General features: G+C 34.7%; 2 protein-coding genes across 3 annotated transcripts; one reads left to right on the top strand and one right to left on the bottom strand.

Annotated features, from left to right (window-relative positions):
- The first annotated feature begins 2,120 nt into the window (after positions 1 to 2,120).
- Positions 2,121 to 2,958, top strand: LOC131626406 (nuclear transcription factor Y subunit B-3-like). The gene has a single exon (XM_058897223.1). The coding sequence runs from the start codon at positions 2,171 to 2,173 to the stop codon at positions 2,585 to 2,587; it is 417 nt and encodes a 138-aa protein (XP_058753206.1). The 5' UTR covers positions 2,121 to 2,170; the 3' UTR covers positions 2,588 to 2,958.
- A 1,044-nt stretch (positions 2,959 to 4,002) lies between these two features.
- On the bottom strand, positions 4,003 to 7,954 carry LOC131626390 (nudix hydrolase 2-like). 2 transcript variants are annotated; one of them, XM_058897215.1, is made up of 9 exons: positions 7,489 to 7,954; positions 7,172 to 7,347; positions 5,681 to 5,746; positions 5,408 to 5,545; positions 5,093 to 5,170; positions 4,957 to 5,007; positions 4,782 to 4,816; positions 4,570 to 4,678; positions 4,003 to 4,487 (listed from the first exon to the last, which is right to left on the bottom strand). In XM_058897215.1, the coding sequence occupies exons 2-9, from the start codon at positions 7,229 to 7,231 to the stop codon at positions 4,284 to 4,286; spliced, it is 741 nt and encodes a 246-aa protein (XP_058753198.1). In that variant the 5' UTR covers positions 7,232 to 7,347; positions 7,489 to 7,954; the 3' UTR covers positions 4,003 to 4,283. The 2 variants fall into 2 exon arrangements, with proteins under 2 accessions (XP_058753198.1, XP_058753190.1); XM_058897207.1 differs by lacking the exon at positions 7,489 to 7,954 and having other exon boundaries at positions 7,172 to 7,448.
- Positions 7,955 to 19,233: the final 11,279 nt, after the last annotated feature.

Raw genomic sequence — 19,233 nt, 5'->3', positions numbered from 1 at the left:
GATTATAAATTTAGCGGTATTCAATTTTATTATATTAAATATTTATTGAATTTTGACTTTTATATTATTTATTTATAAAATAATATTTGTAAATGGTTGTGATTTACACTGACCGTGCATATCCATTAAACCCAAAATAAAATATTTTATTTTGATTTCAATATTTAACCGTATACGAAGATTTCAATCATAAATTCAAAAATAAATTCTTCAAAATAATTGCATATAATTTTTAAGAGACCAATGAAATGTTAAAAATAAAATTACGCTATATATACAATTAAAATATCAATCAATTTAATTTTTTTCATGATTACAATATTAAAAAATAATTTAACCAAAATAACTTTGATTATTAAAACATGACAACCATGGTAAATGTTTTGTTACACCATTAAAAAATAATTTAATCAAAATAACTTTGATTATTAAAACATGACAACAATGATAAATATTTTGTTACACAGTCAATTTTATTTTTACAAATCAATGATTATCTAAAATGATATTATCATATATCTTAGTGAATGGAATAGAGATTGCATCACATCCCTGAAAAGGGAAATAGTAATAGATTGTGGTATATATTAGGTAAGACATTTATAAGCAAATATATTGAGTTAAAAACTTGCAAAATAGTGTAAAATCTTAGGAATCTAAAAAGCAGGTCAATATATTGGCATGGGTAAGTTTCACACTTTTGAAAAGTTAATTGGAATAAGCAAGTTTGACAGTTTTGAAAAGTTAAAAAGACAGCATGCGTGCAAAGTAAATCTCAATTTCAATCATGATACAAAGCGTATTACTGTTTAAACAAAGCATATTACTGTTTAAGTCATTTGTTAGTTGAATAAATGTTTAAGTCATTTGTTAGTTGAAAAAATGTTTACAGTCATTTGTTAGCGGAATAAGAATCATTTATAAACTAAAATACATAAAATCAAATCAATGAATAATATAATATATGGATACTACTTTATTATAAATAATAAATTATAATTCATATTATGTAACATCAAATTTTTTCTTAATTGTAATTATTAAAAATGGAATAAAGGAAAATGTCTTCATTACATTGGCATCAATCACGTGAAAAATATAACACAATAATAAAATGCATATAGTTTTACAAAAAGTTCACATTAAATTAAAATAATAATAATTAACAAACCAATTAAAAAGCATAATTTGAAAAAAGCAATCAGCAATATCACATTCTCTCAACTTAAATTTTTCATCGATTAACTTTAATTTCTCATCGATTCTCACTTTCTCCACTGGGTTGCGCTAACTTCCTCCCTCTTCCAACTCTGCTTCTATCCTCATGTAAAAACAATCCCCTCATCTCTCAATCTAAGCATAACAACAAACAACAACAATTTATGGTTAGCAAAAATTTGAATCTTGTTTTTTTCCATCTTCTAAGCGATAACAACAACGAAACAAATAATCAGCGAAAAAATTCAGCCCATTATGTGTTTAACAGAAACACAGAAACGAATAAATGAAAGCATCGCATTAGGAAAAATTATATAAAAGATGAAACATAAACACGGTGACAACATAAGAAAGAAGAAAAATTCTGGCCAAAAGGGTGGAGACGAAAAAAGGATGGAAGAAAGATTTAAAGAAAACTTCTCCTTGCTATAATGGAGAAAGAAGAAGAATATGTAGAACTTAGGTGTAAACCAAAGACAAAAGAAAGATTGAAAGGATCTGAAAAGATGTATAGGAAGGTGAAAAACAACTTTACTTTATAATTGGTGGGAAGGAATTGGAATGGACTGTTGTGTATAGAATAAAGCAAATGGGTTTAGGGTTGAAGGAGAGATTGAACTTGTGGATGAGAGATGCATTATGTAGTTATTATAGGATTCAAGAGGCAAACAAAATTGAATGAGAGGAATGGAAAAGGGTATGCAAATTTGAAATTATGCAGACTTCACTTGGCTCTATGTCTGCATGACCCAATGAAAATGCACCGATGCAATAAAAAAGCGTGTTCCAATAAAGAAGTTTCGCATTAAATTGGATGTTGGAATGTAATCATGATTAGATGTAAAATGACGCTCAGGGGTATGTAAAACCATGTTTAATAGATTTATTAAGTCAACAACGGCTATTTAAGTTGTGTTTATTTATTAGTGTCATTGAAGCTAGGCAGCTATCTATGGCAGAATCAGACGAAGAGTCAGGTGGTCAAGCATCAGGGAGCAAAGAACTTCAACAAGAAAGACTCCTTCCCATAGCAAACGTTGGAAGGATCATGAAGAAAGCTTTACCATCAAAAGCAAAGATATCAAAGGAATCAAAAGAAACCATGCAAGAGTGTGTATCAGAGTTCATAAGTTTCATCACAGGAGAAGCTTCTGAAAAGTGTCAGAAAGAGAAGAGGAAAACAATAAACGGTGATGATCTTGTTTGGGCCATGACTACACTTGGTTTTGAAGAATATGCTGAGCCTCTTAAGGTTTATCTTCATAAGTATAGGGAAATTGAAGGAGATAGGAATTTTTCTATGAATATGATTGGTGGGAAAGAGCAGCAGGGTAGTAATAATACTGATCATCGATTCTTTCAAGGGTGATGATGATGATGATGATGATAATATTTGCAACACTATTTCAGGTTTTTTTTAATGTTTGATTATGGTTTATAGAACTATACACCAGTTTGTTATATTGTTGTTTGAATTTTTTGTTATTAAGATTGAAGTATAGACATTAGTTATAGTGATTGTGATTATATTTCAAAATACATATATTTTAGTGATGATTTGTATTTTTGTTGTTGAGATTGATATATATACATACATATTGATTTTGGTGATTTGGGATTCTTTCATACAAGAGAAGAAAGTAAGACTACATCTACAAAACAAGAGCAGGAAATGAGATTGGTAAAAGTTGTGTTTTGATTCCAATAGCATACTAGCATATATCCAAACAAATGAAGAAAATGGTGAAACATTTGAGTTAATTTGTAGCTTAATTACTTCTTTTAATTGCATCTCATAATAGTTTCATGTGATTGAACTCTCGCTAAGTAGTACCACATCAATTTGAATGATGCGTTGTCAGCACAAGGGTCGAGCGGTCCGACGAATTATGAATCATAAAACTAATATAAAGAATCTCCGGGGTCGTGCGGTCCGACGAGTTATGAATCATAAAACCAATATACAGAATTTTCGTTGACCTTTTATCGCTTCAAAAAGTTGAAATTTCTTGCACGTATTAGCTCTAAAATTAATACGGTTATCTGAATGAACTAAACATTGAATATATTGAAAAAGTGATTCGTTTATTTATTAAAAAATTTGAATGAAAATGTGATATTTTTTTGTGATCGTTGAACATTGATTTGTTGTTACTGGGGGCACTTTTCTAGACTCTTCAACAAATATTATCAAAACTATTCAGCTTATGAGAGGAATGAGAATGGATCATGACTCTCCAACAAATGGAATTTTTGTCAAAATTATAGTGATTTAGAGTGACTATCAAACTCTCCATAAATTCAACATACAATTTGACTTGAAAGACCCTAAAAAAATTTGAGTGCCTAAATTTCCCTAATTGGTAACTGCTCCCAAATAATTGAGTGGCTACATTTCCTAGTATAATATAGAAATGGATAAGATATATCATCATAACTAATGCATATCTTTTCATTACAGTTGACTTCAATGAAATGGTTTAAATTATACCCCCTAGTGGATGCTGGCAGTGTAATGCATTTTCTAAGGGTAAAAAAAATCATCCAATAGTACATGCACAAAAAAGTTTGAACAAGACTAATTAAAATCAACTTAATTTAACATGATTTATTCTTAAATATTTTCATTTCAAAAGTGTTCTTGACAAATTGAAACTCTTGTTCAAATAATGCTGACCAAAAGTACTTTGGAATGTGTGACTAATTAAGGGAACAATATAATATTTCAAGTAATAATGTACAATAATTTGAAAGAAAGACCTTTTGCTTAAATGAAGGGATAAATTGAAAATAATGATAGTGTAGGATAAAACATTGAGAGACAAAGTTACACGTGTACAGAAGAGACAGGACAATAGTTTAGTATATCATATGCTACCAAACTGTTTTTATTGACTCCACCTATGTTTCATATTCTTGTCCTTATATGTGACATGACAATGATGTTATTAACTTATTATAGTTACAATTCAACTGGTTTTTTAATTTCTAACATGAATAATTAGAAAGTAAAAAATGAGCTTCTGAAATAGTTTAGACAATGAATACAAATATACAATAATGCTTTATAAAGAATTAGACCTCTTCAAGCCTCCAGCATTCAAGTAAAGATAGCTATTTTTCTGGTTAGAAAAGTTTGATTTTGTAGATACAGGAGTAAATCCAGAATAATGTCCATCAACCTTTGCTAAGTATATGTCATTAATTTGTCTCAAAAGCTCGTACTTTTCCATAAATGGTTGCGCTGCATATTCTTCAAACGGCATCCACTGCACCGCAGAATAACTAATATCAACTCTATATCGATCTATTTACACGATGAACAGCCTCAGCAAAAGTGTATGTACGTACCTTTCCAGCTTCTATCTCTACTTCCTGGATTTTGATGTCGGAAGAAAGAGGGCGCAACAAACACACAAAGAATAGATCTGACTTCTCAAAGAATGACGCGTGACTTTGTCTGATAATCGGATGAAATAAGAAAGGAATGTGAATGTCTGGTTATCAAAATTGCAAACTCACAAGACAAATTAAGTGAAATATACTTAATGTAAACATGATACCTGAACGCTAGTACTTCAACGAATTCGGAGTCTACCTGTGAAAATTGAAAGAACGGAACTATTAGGCTTAGAAATTAGAACCACAATGGTTCTTTTTTTTTTTTGGTTGATCAAATAGCAAATTTCATGTCTGATTGGCATTCAATAGGTATGGTACCACAAAGAGATTACTTACTCCCGCTTCTTCTTTGACCTCTCTAACTGCTGCTTCCCAAATTTCTTCGCCCTGCGGCAGAATGAGGAGCCTATATAAATTATAAACTGAGAACAGCTTCTTAAATTAATTAGCAAAAGATTATCGATACATTTACCTGATCAGCAACTCCAGTAGGGAATTTCCAGGATCCAGTTCCCTTAAAATGTCCAGTTTTTTCTTGAATCACTAGAACCTAACATCATTCAATAACTAAGAATTGAGGCAACAGTACTAGCAATTATGAATTCTGAAAGATCAAAATATAGTGCGCACTAGAATTAAGCGTCAAATATGCAAATTCTATTCCCGTGATAAAGGAATGGTATGTATCACAATTAGGGGAATGCATATGAGGGCGGTTGTGGTTCTAAATTGCGCAAAGGTTTGATCATGTCGTTGCTCTGCATTATGACTATTAGCGAGTAAATACCTCTTGTTTTTCATTCACCACAAACGCTCCAACACCAACTCGGTGTGTGGCATTCGCCGGAATTGTGTTTGCACTGTCTGCAATCCAATGTACGAGCATCAAATATTTTGGTTCTGCATGGTGATACCAAAAACCTTCCTGCATACAATTGTAACACAGAAGTAATAATGAGTAAATTAAAAATTTAGTACTCAAGGACATGATTTAAATTCATTTTTTTCTCAACTGTTCAAAAAATTCTCAAGAATCAATAAGTGTAAGCACTAAATTCACCTTAATTAAAGTTTCAACAAGGTTGGCCAGATGAATAGGTAATTTTATCCAAACGCCCTTCTTGCCCTACAAGACAATGTTGATTCAATAACTCAACCAAACAAAGATAGTGACAGTTTCCGGATTTCCAACACAGGTAATGAGGAACAATACAAACATTCTAGCTCAATCAGTGTTGTCCATGGCGGAGAGCCAAAATCCCGCCATATCGGATGCTTTGCGGCGCTGTTATAGCGGATTATGGTGGAAAAACCAGCAATATCAACCGATATTTACCATTGAGGCGAGCCAAAAAACCACCACGTATATCCGCCATAGCGCCGCCACTACGGATATTTGAAAACACGAAGCTGAATAAATCATTCATACCGCAAACAATCCATTTTTAAAAAAAGCATTTAATTTTCTAAATAACTCAAACACATTTGGTTTTTACTTTGTCGGAAACTAAATAAACAGGAAACTGAATCATTTATATGTAAATTAGAGCAGAAATCTTATGTAAACTTGAAACTATTACTGTTCAATTATCATCCAAACCAAATGAGAAAGCATAAAAAAATCGTAGTAGAATCAATAATTGCAAAGAAGAAACCTGAGTTATTAAAACTACATTTCTGCATACAAAAATTAAGAAAATAGGAGCATCATCACTATATTACCATGAAAAAGGAAAGACAAAAGCCATAAAAATGACTGTAAAATCACTTAAAGAATCAGATATATTAGCTCAAATTATCTTGCTTAAACAGCCATACAATGAAGCGAAAAACAAAGCCTAATATAAATATTACCTAACTGATTACATGAACTTATCAGGGAGTCCAGGGGAGCACCTGGACCAACAATAGGTATGTGTTTCAGAACCACGAGAAAGAAAGACGTCGCAACTTTATCCAAAATCACGTACCGCACATCTTCATCCAAAATATTAAGGCATTAGGTATATGAGTCAAGTGTGAGTGAAACTTAACTATTCACACTTGAACCAAACAATCTCAATGTGGGTCTTTCTCTTTCATAGTTGATGTGAAATTTAACCATTCACTTAAACCTAACAATCTCCCTCACGTCATATAGCAGGATCCATAGCCGGATCCCGCTTCCGCTCCCTCACCAAGCCAGACCACAGAGTAAAACGCCACATCTTCATCCAAAATCTACCTTTAAACATTAGGTATATATATGTAACATTTTACTCATTCATAACCAATACGAGATTTAACCACTCAAACTTTGAACCCAACCATATGGCATATTACAGTGTGTAAAATCTAAAGTTTATTAAGGATAACGAAGTGACTACAAGTCTACAACACAAGATAAGTCCCCAAAATGACCTAATTAGAGTTCTCGTTCAATAACCCTATGCGGCTATAGTTTGGATCCCAATCCCAACCAACTAATCATGCATAATTTACAATGGAAAAAACATTGCATCCACTGATATGAACAAATTGAAAAGAAACAATGAATTAAAGAAAGTAGAACCTGTTGTTTCCAGTTTGAAATTGAAGGTCTAAGAATGGACAAAAAGGTTGCAGAATCCATAACGAGGTCGTTGATTTCAACGATAACACCGTCATAATCATCATCTGTTGAAGCTAGTAGTTGAATTTGTGGAGGCTGATCTTCCTGTGCAGTAAGAGATGATGAATCTGTTGAGGCTGACATTGATGGCAATTCAAATAATCACAATCATAACAACAACTCTAATATTAACCGAAAAGAACACATAAAAAAATTAACAAAATCTATAAATAAAAGTAATAATAATAATATTAATTAATATTAATAATTCTTAGTACGTTGGAATTTCCGTGTGCTGCTGGGTAACTAACTGGGTTGTTTGTTGGGAATGGAAACTCGCTTTAAGATGAAATAAATTATAATAAAGGAATAAAAATAAGTAATTTAATTACAATCAACGAAAAATTGCTAACTAAATAAACAAATATAGAAAATAAAATAAAATAAAAAATTTCTTAACAAAAGAAAATTTTTAATTTAATAATTTACAAATATTACTCTATTAAAACAAATGAGATTAAAGAAATTTTAATTATTTAGAAATTTATGTACTGTAAGTAATAATTTTAAATTACTAATATTAGTAGATAAAATATAACAAAATTTGCTATAACTAGGCAGCCAAGGTTCCATGGGCGGTGGTAAGGGATGAGGGTGTTAAACTTAGATTCCGATGAGGAGTATGAGTTGATTCTTGAGTTGAGGATGACAAGACTTTTAAACAAGTGATGAAACCTAGAAATTCAACTCAAAAGATGCATCACCTCCCTTATTTACCTCCCAATGTAGTTATGTCCTTTGGGGTGTCGAGAAGGCTAAGAATTTAGCTTGACACCCCTCCATTCTCCATATCTATGAAAAAATTAAATTGTCCAACAAATTTTCATTATCATATTTTCATAAATTTAAGAGAATAATCGGATTTTTTCAAATTCTCTAATAATATTGGAAATTTTGAAGGCGTATCGGAAATTTGGCAAAAACAAGTAAGATTTACGGTATATTTTGTGAAATTTTCTGTATTTATTATCGGAAATTTTAAAATTTTCGGTATTTTCGTATCGGAAATTTCAAAATACCCGGTATTATCATTTACCAATATTACATAAAATTTTAAAGTTTTCGGTGCCTATTACCATATTGGAAATTTCCGATTTTGCAGTGAGGACCAAAGACAGAGACGGTTCTATTGCGGAACAGACCACCGATATAACACACATATGTGTCGGCAGGCCGTCTTTGAGGGAGTGCAAGATGGGCTACCGCACAGGGCCTCAAATTTTTTACGATTAAACTGTAACTATATGAGGCCTCATAACTCTTTTTTACTATTAAAATAGGGTTAAATATGGCCTCTAATTATTTTATTATGGTTTAACGATGACTAACCTACATAGGGCCTCCAAAAAATTGAGACGGCCCTGTGTGTCGGTGCAATCAAGACCCTCCAAAAGTGTCGGCAAAATATCAATCGTTGAAAAAAACCTAATATTAAAACATACCTAAAATTTCAGTTATAACGAAATTTTTGATACTACCCGAAAATTTGAAATTTCTGATATACCGAAAATTTCAAATGCACTACCGAAAATTTCTTCGTACCAAAAATTTGTTAGGGTGTACCGAAAATTCTTCGAATCTCATCAGTGGTAAAATTGAAATAAAAAAAATGGAGGTGACATGCATAATTTAGGGATGGCAAGATAAATTCTGGAGAAGGCTCGAGTTAGTTTTTGGCTATGAAAAAGTGTCTCTTATGTCCGAATGTTTAGTAAATGTTTATTAGGAGTGCTTAAAATTAAACTAAAATAGATCTTGCCTTTATTCAAGAATAGGTCCAAATGAGCTTTCTTCAAAAAGGGACAGAACCGGCTAGTACCCGGGTTCAATCCCGGCTGGAGTCAAAAACGCCCTGGGGCCACGGTGTCGTCGCCTCCAAGCCCGGGTCCGGATTAGTCACGTGGGGCCCCCTTCCCCCGCGAATACCGGTCGGTTAACACCACAAAAAAAAAATAATAGGTCCAAATTTTTAGATTATCTTGTGTCAAGTTTTTTTTTTTAAGGGAGAGTATATTTTATTTATGGGAAAAGATATTCTTACACCAGTTTTAACACTTACACCGTATTATTATACATAATATTTATTAATTTTATTTTTTTAATAATTTAAAATTTTGATTTCTGTGCAAAAGTATGTTATCTTATTATATATATATATATATATGGTGTAATGGTATATGGTGTATGCAAAAGGTTTAAAAATAGTACACCTCATTTTATTATTTATAAGGTGGAAGGACCTTAAAAAGATATTGGTTCTAATGAGATCATAGTTTGAAGTTATTTTTTATCCATGGGACCCTCGTCCACCTTCTTTGTCACTTTCAAAAAAAGAGTGTGGTTGAGTTGCGGAGAAGTTCTTGTTCATTTTTGGGATGATGCTCTGGGGAGGTAATGGATGTTGGAAAAAAAAATTATATTGGGAGAGAAATATGATATTGTTAGATTTATAGTAATTGAGGATAAAAAAGATATTGTATTAGAAATTATATTATCTTAGGGATATTTTGTTGTGTTGATTTTACTTGTTATACTTTGAATGTGGTTGAAAAATTACAAGACTCAGGATTAGAGACATTTAGTAAGGAATTCAAAAGCAACTAAATAATTGTTCAAAACAATGAATGGCAAATGAAATTGTGTTTTCTACGTTTTTTTTTTATCAAAAACATATTGCGTTTTAGGGAAACACCCTAAATGTCTCTCAAATCTTTTAAAAGGTATTTTTCAACTATCTTTTTCAGGTACGAGAGGCACATGTGAGTTATTGAGATGAAATTCTTGTGAAAGAAAACTAGAAGGGAAAATAAGGGATTCTTAGGATTTATTGCACTGTTCAAAAATCTAAGTGGATATCTAGGTGGATTGAGGAACACTTCAAACAACTTGTTTTTGTGTGATTTATATACTAGGAAGAAAAGAGATTTTAAAACACTTTGGGAGAAGAAAATAGATGTTCTTAATCAGAAAATTGAAAATCATTTTTTTAAAACTATTTTGGAATCTTTTGTAGAAACAATTAAAGTAGAGTGATGTCAAGTTATTATATCCCTAGTGTCATACCCCAAAATTTGCCCATACCACTTCTCCTATTCAAAAGACAAATCAAGACGCAGGGCTCAAAGACATCCCTCCTAAACAAACGCCTGTGAACTAGGGTTTTGATTTTTTCAAAGAGAAGTCAACTTATGATGCCTCAAGTGGATTCCATGGTCTATCATATGATTCAAATAATCCTCATGCCAAGTTTCAAGCCCTGACTCAAAAGATTGCTCACTCAATGGCCCGAACGATCAATAAATCGACTAGTTGACCCAAAGGTCAAACTACAGTCAAAACTTCTAATGTGTGGTCAACATCCTCGTTATGAAGTATCATTCATCATTTGATCAAGGATTGATCATGATTCATCAAGAAAAGTTCAGAAATCAACAAAACCTAAAGTTTCTAAAAGATCGCCGAAAGTCACTTTTTCTCGAAGCTCATAATTTGAACATGATAGACTCAATTGAGATGAAACCAAAAGGAGGTTTTAGAGGACATCTTAAGCCTTCCAAAAAGTCATAGAACACCTTCACACGATCAAAATTGAGAGATTTATGCATTGACGAAGTTGGACAATTTTGGAGAAATGCACAAAAGTCAACTTGAACAAAATTGCTTATTTTGACTAGTGGACCTAACTTTTGAGTTCCAAACATCTCTATGGGCCTTATAATTTCATTTAAATTGATTATTTTATTTTTATAATAATTATCTTATTTATTTGAATTTTTTTAATTCATTTAAATAAGAATAAATCATTATAAATATGAAAAAATTAGTTTAAATCAAGGATTTGATTTTACAATCAAATTCAATCATCAAAATACTCTTCATTTAAGTACAAAATCGTGATAAATAGGATTGGAAGAGTTGATTCAAGATTTTGTGCAAAAATAGAAAAGAATCACATAATTTTCAATAAAAAATTATCTTTCAAATAACATGGATCCAAGCCCATTCTTGTTGACCTATTTCCACCCTTATATATATAGAAACATGCTGCAAGGAGGGGGGGACGAAAAAACTGGTGGAAAAGACTAGGGTTTGGAAGCTTTCAAATTATCAAAAGTTAGGGCACTCGAGATTTATTCTTACAGCGAGAGTCAGGTGGTTTCGATCTTTCCATTCAACTTTTGAGACGTCATAAGGTAAGTCTAAGGAATTTGTAAGGTTAACTATACGTGGAATGCACATATCATATGCAACAACTTTATTCATTCTTTCTGATTTTCGTATTGCATAATTTATGGTATTTCAAAGCAATTTAAACGTACTGACATGTTCCTTGAGTTATTTAGAATGAATCTGGATTATTACATGGGTTCATGAACGTCAGAAACATCACTTGCCATTGTTGGAGATAAAGCTTTCATCTTTTCGTACCCATGGCTACGAGTGTTTTCAGCCAAAACTAATCCCTCCATTGAATTCAGAAGATCTTTATTATGAGACCTGGGTTCAAAGGAGTGTCTCTTTGTTGTTGTTTTTCGTGTTTCGAAGGTGCAGGTTGATGGAGACGGGCGCTTAGCAAAATTCGCAGGTAAAGTCCCAACAGTTTCCGCAGGAAAATCCGCAGGTGCGGAGGTTGAAGATGATGACATGGGGAGCTGGAATGCGTGTCGCTGCTTCACTGGCTGGTCAACCATTCGTTCTCTCTCCGCACGCGTGGCGCGACTTGGTTCGCTGGTCAAACGCTTCTGACCCTCTCTCTCCTTTTTGATTGGCGAAGCATGACACAGGGGGGTCCCACTCTGAACTTTTTGACTTTTCCATTCAGCAATTGCCTATTTATTTATTTTTACTTATGTGATCCACTAACAGCAAACGTGAATTGCTCCATTGGCAAAGAGGAAAGACTGGAAGTATCAGCACATGTGTTCGATTCCCTCAGGCGTCTATTAATTTTTACAACAATCTTTCAAGTGTTCCAGCGCACACATCCTACTGTGGCCTCACCATACGACCTCACGCACCCACCTTTGGATCAATACTAGCATAGGATCTGACGGCCAGTTGTGAAGCTCCATCATACACCCTCAAGATCAAGCCACATAAAATCCCAGCTAAGTACTTTAAAATAATTTTTATCTTTTTGTTTATTTTCCTTTTATCTCTTTTATTATAATTTCTTTTTGATCATGTTATTTTTAAAACAAATTGTTTTTACTTGATAATTTCATAATCACTTATTTTATTTAATCGAAAAATCTGATTTTTTTTATAAAAATAAAAGTAATTGTTTTTCAGCTAATAACTATTTTAGGGTAACAATTTTAATTTTTGGCTAATTTAGTTTTTATGCCTTTAAACCTTGATTTCTTCATGATCATTAGTCAACTGTTAGGTAGATGTTGTCCATTAACTTAATATCCTTATAATTGTTGGGGACTTTAATGCACTAACATTTATCTTCTTTGTGTCCAATTTTCAGGGTTAATCAAGATCTTCCGACTACGCGCCTCACCCGATCAAAAAGCTAAGTTTTCTAACTTTGTTTAAATAATAGTTTTATTTTATTTTGCCTTATAAAATATTATAAAATAGGGTTTGTTTCAATGTCAATGAATTCTACATACACTTAGCCCTATTATTTTCATTGCAATTTTCAGGGTGAATCAAAGGTTCGAGGAAGTCAAGGCTCGAGATAAATTAATTATTCATCTTTCTTTATTTTCTGTCTTAATTCCCCATCCCCGCAGGTGTTTATTGTAATAGCATAGGACATTTGAACTGCTTTACTTTTTTTTTTTTTGCTGTGGTTAGTAAATTAGGGAGTGCAAGATCATCAATCAAACGTTAGATCACTAACAATATAAGATAAATAACTGAATTGAACCACATGATTGTTGCACCCACACACCTTTAGGGTAATTCCTCTTGTTGCCTTATATTGTTGCCTTATATTGTTGCCTGCTGCCTTAACGATTCTGTTGCCTCTAAGTGTACTAAATAGTCAAGTCCCTCGATTCCGAGGATACCTAAAGCAATGTTGCCTGTCGCCTTCAAAGTTATTGAAACTCCCTCGATGTTGCCTTATAAAATGATTGTCCCAAATTGCTAAGGTATCCTCGCATGATGCCTAAAAATGACTATTGTATCTTTCCCTTAGACTACCTGCCCTCTTTATGGCAAGGGACAGTCTTATGGCGAACGATTTCCCGATGACCCTTCACATCCAATTGAAAGACTTCCTGCCTTCTCGTGGTATGGATAGATCCTTTCGCCTCGAAAAGCTAAAAGAACAAATTTCTAAACTTAGGGTAGTTGCTATTAATTGCTTGCTCTAAAATTCAAAACTCTTTTCCCACTCTTTTCAAATCAAAATTTAAAAAGACTACGCTTATTTACAAGCTAAAGTTCTTTTTTCAAAGTTTTTACTTTTCACACCTCCTTTTTCAAACATTTCAAACAATACAAAAAGTGAGCTAAGCAATTAAGAGCCCATGGATAACCATGGATGCAAAGGGTGCCTTACACCTTCCCTTTGTATAACTTACCCCCCGAACTCAAAATCTTTCAAAGGTCTTTCCTGTTCTTTTAGCCTTTCCTAAAAATTGGATAAAATAAAAGTCGGTGGCGACTCTTGCTATCCGCACATTTCAAATAAAAGTCAGTTCACCGTATTACAGAACTGGCGACTCTGCTGGGGATGCTTTCGATTAAAAGAGGGGTTACCTTAGAGCTAGGATCACTTTAAACTTGTTTGACTTGTTTGCTTTGTCTTTAAAGGCTGTTTTGGGTATTCTACTGTGTGAAAGATCCTACACCCGGATCTAGTGTACCTTAGGTATGTGGCATGAGACCAGGAAGGCTGTACGACATGTATCGTTATGGTTGAACTGGTGGCCACCGTTAGAGTGACGCTTTGGTTTGTCCTGATGGCCCTTGAATATGATCGAGGAGACATTTGGCTACCGCGTGGTGTCATAAGCACTAATTCGCCCTTAGAACCCTAGTTGAACTTGACTTTGGCCCATAGGAAGTAGCGAGATAGCTGGCTTTGGATTCCTGACTGAAGCCGGTTGATACTCGATGCTGCACTCATTGAGATTGGACTCTAGGGATGCTTTTGGCTGGTCGATCGAGTGCCATGTTGAGACAATGCCCGCGAGAAAGATCAGGGATATGAGCACCATAGAACCCGGTTACTATTCGAGGACAGGTTGAACCAACTTAACTTCAGTGGGGAGGGTACTTACCTACAAACTTCACGCAAGCCTTTAAACCTAAGGACACTTGTGTGACTTGTCTGTGCTTTCCACTAACCCTTTGGCTTTCTTGCAGGTTCTTCTTGTGGGACTCACTCGTCTTTACCATCTTACGCTTTGCCTGAGACATTCGCATAACATCATGACATCATGACATCATAAGCATAACATGATTTAACTAACCCTTTCAAGGATCTTAGGGATTTAGGGCGCACTATTTCAGGTGCTCTTATCAAGGACTGAACTGTTATCAAGGGGCAAGAGGATTTACTTTCCTCTCGCCACATACCTTCCAATTCAGAGACGTTGTACCTATCAAGGGGCAGGAGGATTTATTTTCCTCTAGCCATGTACCTTCAAATTCAAAAGTATCCCGAATCAGAGGCTTTGACCCACTAAATATGTTGAGCTCGATTCCCATAGAAGAACATCCAAAATCAAAGTTCTTCAAACAAAGATGCGACCAAATCACTTTCCAATGTTGCTAACTAAATTTCCTAAAGATCCTTGAAAATATTGCATCTGCATTTATAACATCACATCACAGGTTTCCATCACAGGTTTCTCGCCTCCTCGCTGTTCATTTCAGCACCATGAATCTCGAGCAATCAGTCAAAGACCTTTAAGCTCAGAATGCCCAGTTTCAAGATTTGATCCTGAACTTGTCCAAGGGGCAAGAAGAATTAAAGGCACTCATATTCTTGGGGTACAATTACAATGCGAGATGCGCTTATTATTCGAACAATCCTGGTTATGGTGTAAAGGATGATGGACCGTTGAAGCGTGCCATTAAAGATTTAATCATGACACTCAAATCAGAAAAGACCACGACAATGAAGTCACGACAACAAAGTCACGACAACCGAGTCACGATAATGGAATCACGACAACTGAGTCACGATAATGGAATCATGACAACTGAGTCACAACAATCAATTCACTCATATGATCCAGACGCTCAGGGCAATAGAGCCAACGAATTCTAACACCTACTATAAACCCAATGCGAGGTGCGCGTACCATTCCAACAGTCTTGGACATTACACAAACAATTGCTAGACATTAAAGAATAAGATTCAAGATCTGATCGATGACGGAGAAATCAAATCCAACTCTCCTGAAACCCCTATGGTGATCACCGCTCCTATACCTAGTCATGACATGATTGATTGACGTCTAGACGGGCGAACTTTTGGATCATTAGATCTACTTTCATTTGCAAGTTTCTTTTCTGTTTGTTTAAACATTTGACTCATGATAGACATTATCTGTTTTAATAATCATCATCAGTGCATTGCATATGTTTTTCTTGAATAAATTATTTTGCTATCACTCATTTTAAACTGTGTCTTTACTTTGCATATGTTTTGTGATACTCGACTCCTGCTAAAGTTGTATGCCTTTTGAGGGAGGATGACGAAAACGATACCGCAACCTCATACAATATGCTTTCGAACGGACTATGTTGACGATGTGCAGGCATTGTTTCAATTCCTAAACAGTGGAGATATAAGGATGTTAATCCCTCGCCAACCCCTTTGAGCCTGAGAAGTAGAAGTTTCTTTCTCATACAAATTAAACCCTTAATCACAACCTGGGGCAGGGTAGTTACTCAGTTAACTCAATTGTACTAGTTGTTGTTTATACGAATAATGATGGATTTCCGCAACCAGTAAGTCATGCAATCAATATCCACCAAAAAGAAAAATCTTCAAGTCAAAACCCATGAAGGAGACTTATCAAAAATCAAAACATCCCGCTGACTGTAATCTTAAAATAAACAGTTCAGGCAAAAGTTAGGGATAACAAAAAGAGGTCAGTACAAATCCTCGACAAAAATAATGTCACAAAAGCAAAAAGAATTACAAAGAAGAATGACTGACTGTCCGAATAAACTTCTGGTGCTTCAACTGCCATCAAATATCAATGTTAATACTTCAAGCTTTGCGAAAATCTGAAACGCAAAGTTAACTGAGCCTAGGATCGAAGGACATCACGAAGATTGGGATGGGTATCAATAAAATTTTGAGCCTTTATCCTTTGTTTCTTAAACCATGAACCAAGCCACGTTACAACCTTTGAAAGTCCTAACTGAAGCATGGTTAGTTCGAAAGCATACTGTCACCAAAAAGGTATCCCGACTCCTTAAGGTTTACTACAAATGTTAAGTTGATATCCTATTTTTACAAACATCACATTGTTACAAATAACATGTTTTTACAAATATCACGCGTTTACATCTCCTGTTTTAATGTTTTTCAAAAACTCAAGACAGACGTATGCATTGCATCTCATGAATTCATTATTAAACATATTCTGCTACATAATTTCAAATGTTAGCAACAGAAAGAATTTGCACAGGGTATGACTAATGACTCAAAGTTATCCCGACCAACAAAGATTACTCCAAGAAGCAATGTCTCCTACGTACACAAGGGGCATGACACGTTTTGCCCAATCAATCTGGGGCAATCAAGTCAAGATTCCAAGAATCTCTCAAATGCCAGACAATCAAAGGCATACATCCCAAGTGGATTTCAAACTATTTCCCGATCAATCTGGGGCAATGAAGTCAAGATTCCGAGAATCTCTCAAGGATGCCAAAACAATCAGGGGCATGCACCCAAGAGGGTCATAAGCCATCACTCGATCAGTCAGGGGCATCATCCTAAAGTTTATGATTACTAGGGGCACATCGCCCATAATGCACATCTCATAAAGTCCTCGCGAGGCGAATCTTTCCAATGTTCCTACTAACTAGGGCAAATCTATGCAAGTCCAATTTTACATTTTTACCAAATACTCAGTGGTGCGTCCTAATCAAATCCAGGAATGGTAGTTACTATAATACTAGGGGAAACTTTCAAGACATCCATGCCTTCTTGACTTCACAAGATCATATCCCCACAGAGCAATCCTCGAGAAGATATCTTCAAATGCCCTTGTTCCGACAAAGACATAGCTCCTCAACAGAGTTCACGTCTTTGACATCATCTGTTCCCCTATCTACTTCTCTGCTCCAAACATGGTTTATCAATATCTCCTATCCCTAGTCTGGGCACATCAAGTTACTGATCATCCCGAAGCAAAAATCATAAATCCCCAGCTTATGTCTTCAAAACAAGATCAGACATCAAAGTCACAATGATACAGAGATTTGTTTTCTCAGAACAATATTAGTCATACATCATATATATCACATACATATTCATACATCGCATACATCACTTCATGATACATAGCATATAAGTTTCTCATTTATTTTAAGAAACTCATTACATAACACATGCATCACGACATTGCATAAAAACTTGCTATGTGTTGCACCCCAAAATTTGCCCTCTTTATTTAAGCTATAAGTTAATAATGACGTTTATTTCGTCATTCAAAAATTGAAGAAAAAAAATAAAGAGTTCTTGAGATGTTAAGGTAGTAAAGTGTGAAGAATGGTTTAAAACAGTGTAAGTACGAGAAAATTCACAAATACTATTTGGAAGGTGATATGAGTTAAGGTCCCGCGTAGTCTCCACCGTTTCGACGATATCTACAACTTTCATGTTCGGCTCGGAAGCCAATTCTTTGAGGAAGGTTGTCAGATTTGCAAATTACTTGAGGTTTCGCAGTGAAAAACGGTGCTGAATGTAGGGTTTTCGAACAATAAAAAAATTCACATCTCACAATCCGCTCGTCGGATTCGCTTGAAAATTTAACTGGAGCTCCGTACTATCATTACCAAGATTTTATATGTTCGGACCGAAGACCAATTATGCACTAAAAATTCCCAGCATTTTGAAGAACGCCTTGATTTTTCAGTGAAAAGTGTGCTTTCGGGTATGTTGCGCCGAGTTCGAAAATTCATAACTTTTTCGATTTTTATCGTATGAAGTCCATTCCGGCGGCATTCACTCGGAAATTTCGTTATCTTCGATTCTTCGTCACACGTGCTAAGTCAGATTTCGAGCCGAAGTTTGAGTTTTATCACGTTCTTTGAACGGTACGCACAAAATTCTGCACAGTCGCACCAGATGAACCGATTTTTCTCGTCATTCAAACACGCATAATTTTCTCACCGTTTGTCGGATTGAGACGATTCTCGCGGCCACGAGTCACAAATTTGGTCACCTTCGCAGTGATGTTCATTTTATCTCCGAATTTCGCACCGATTCATGTTTCCCCAAAAATAAGCAAAAAGAGATACGTCGGGGGCATTTTTGACATTTCACCACTTACACTATAAAAACAATTTTCCCTCCTTTTCTCTGATAACTTGAATTCTCCCAAAATTCACAATTTTCTTTCCCTCGCTTCACAAACAAAAAATCCAACTCTTTCCTTCCACTCTCTAAAATCAAACACAACTTTTATTTCATTTTTCTCAAGAACATGATGAGTTTCACGAAGAACTCAAGAACGCACCAACACACAAATTGATTGAAGCTCAAGGATCTCTCTCTCTCTCTCTCATCACCGAATCATCACCATGGAGTCTCTTATTTGATCCACCCTCTCCGTTGCGCTCCTTGGTTACGAGCAGCTCCATCCGTCAAGCGATTTCCGCGCCGCCGATCACCGCCACGGACCAGCGCCTCTTTCTCTTCGTCGTGTGCCATGAAGACTACTCCCTTTCGCCGCTTCAGATCGTGAATCGCGGCCATCAATTCCGTTTCAGCCTCCTCTTCATCTTTTCGGTAATGCCACAATCTTTTAGTC

This window comes from Vicia villosa, linkage group LG1, assembly GCF_029867415.1.
Source record: "Vicia villosa cultivar HV-30 ecotype Madison, WI linkage group LG1, Vvil1.0, whole genome shotgun sequence".
Lineage (NCBI taxonomy): Eukaryota > Viridiplantae > Streptophyta > Magnoliopsida > Fabales > Fabaceae > Vicia > Vicia villosa.
This window is presented reverse-complemented; position numbering and strand designations above follow the sequence as displayed.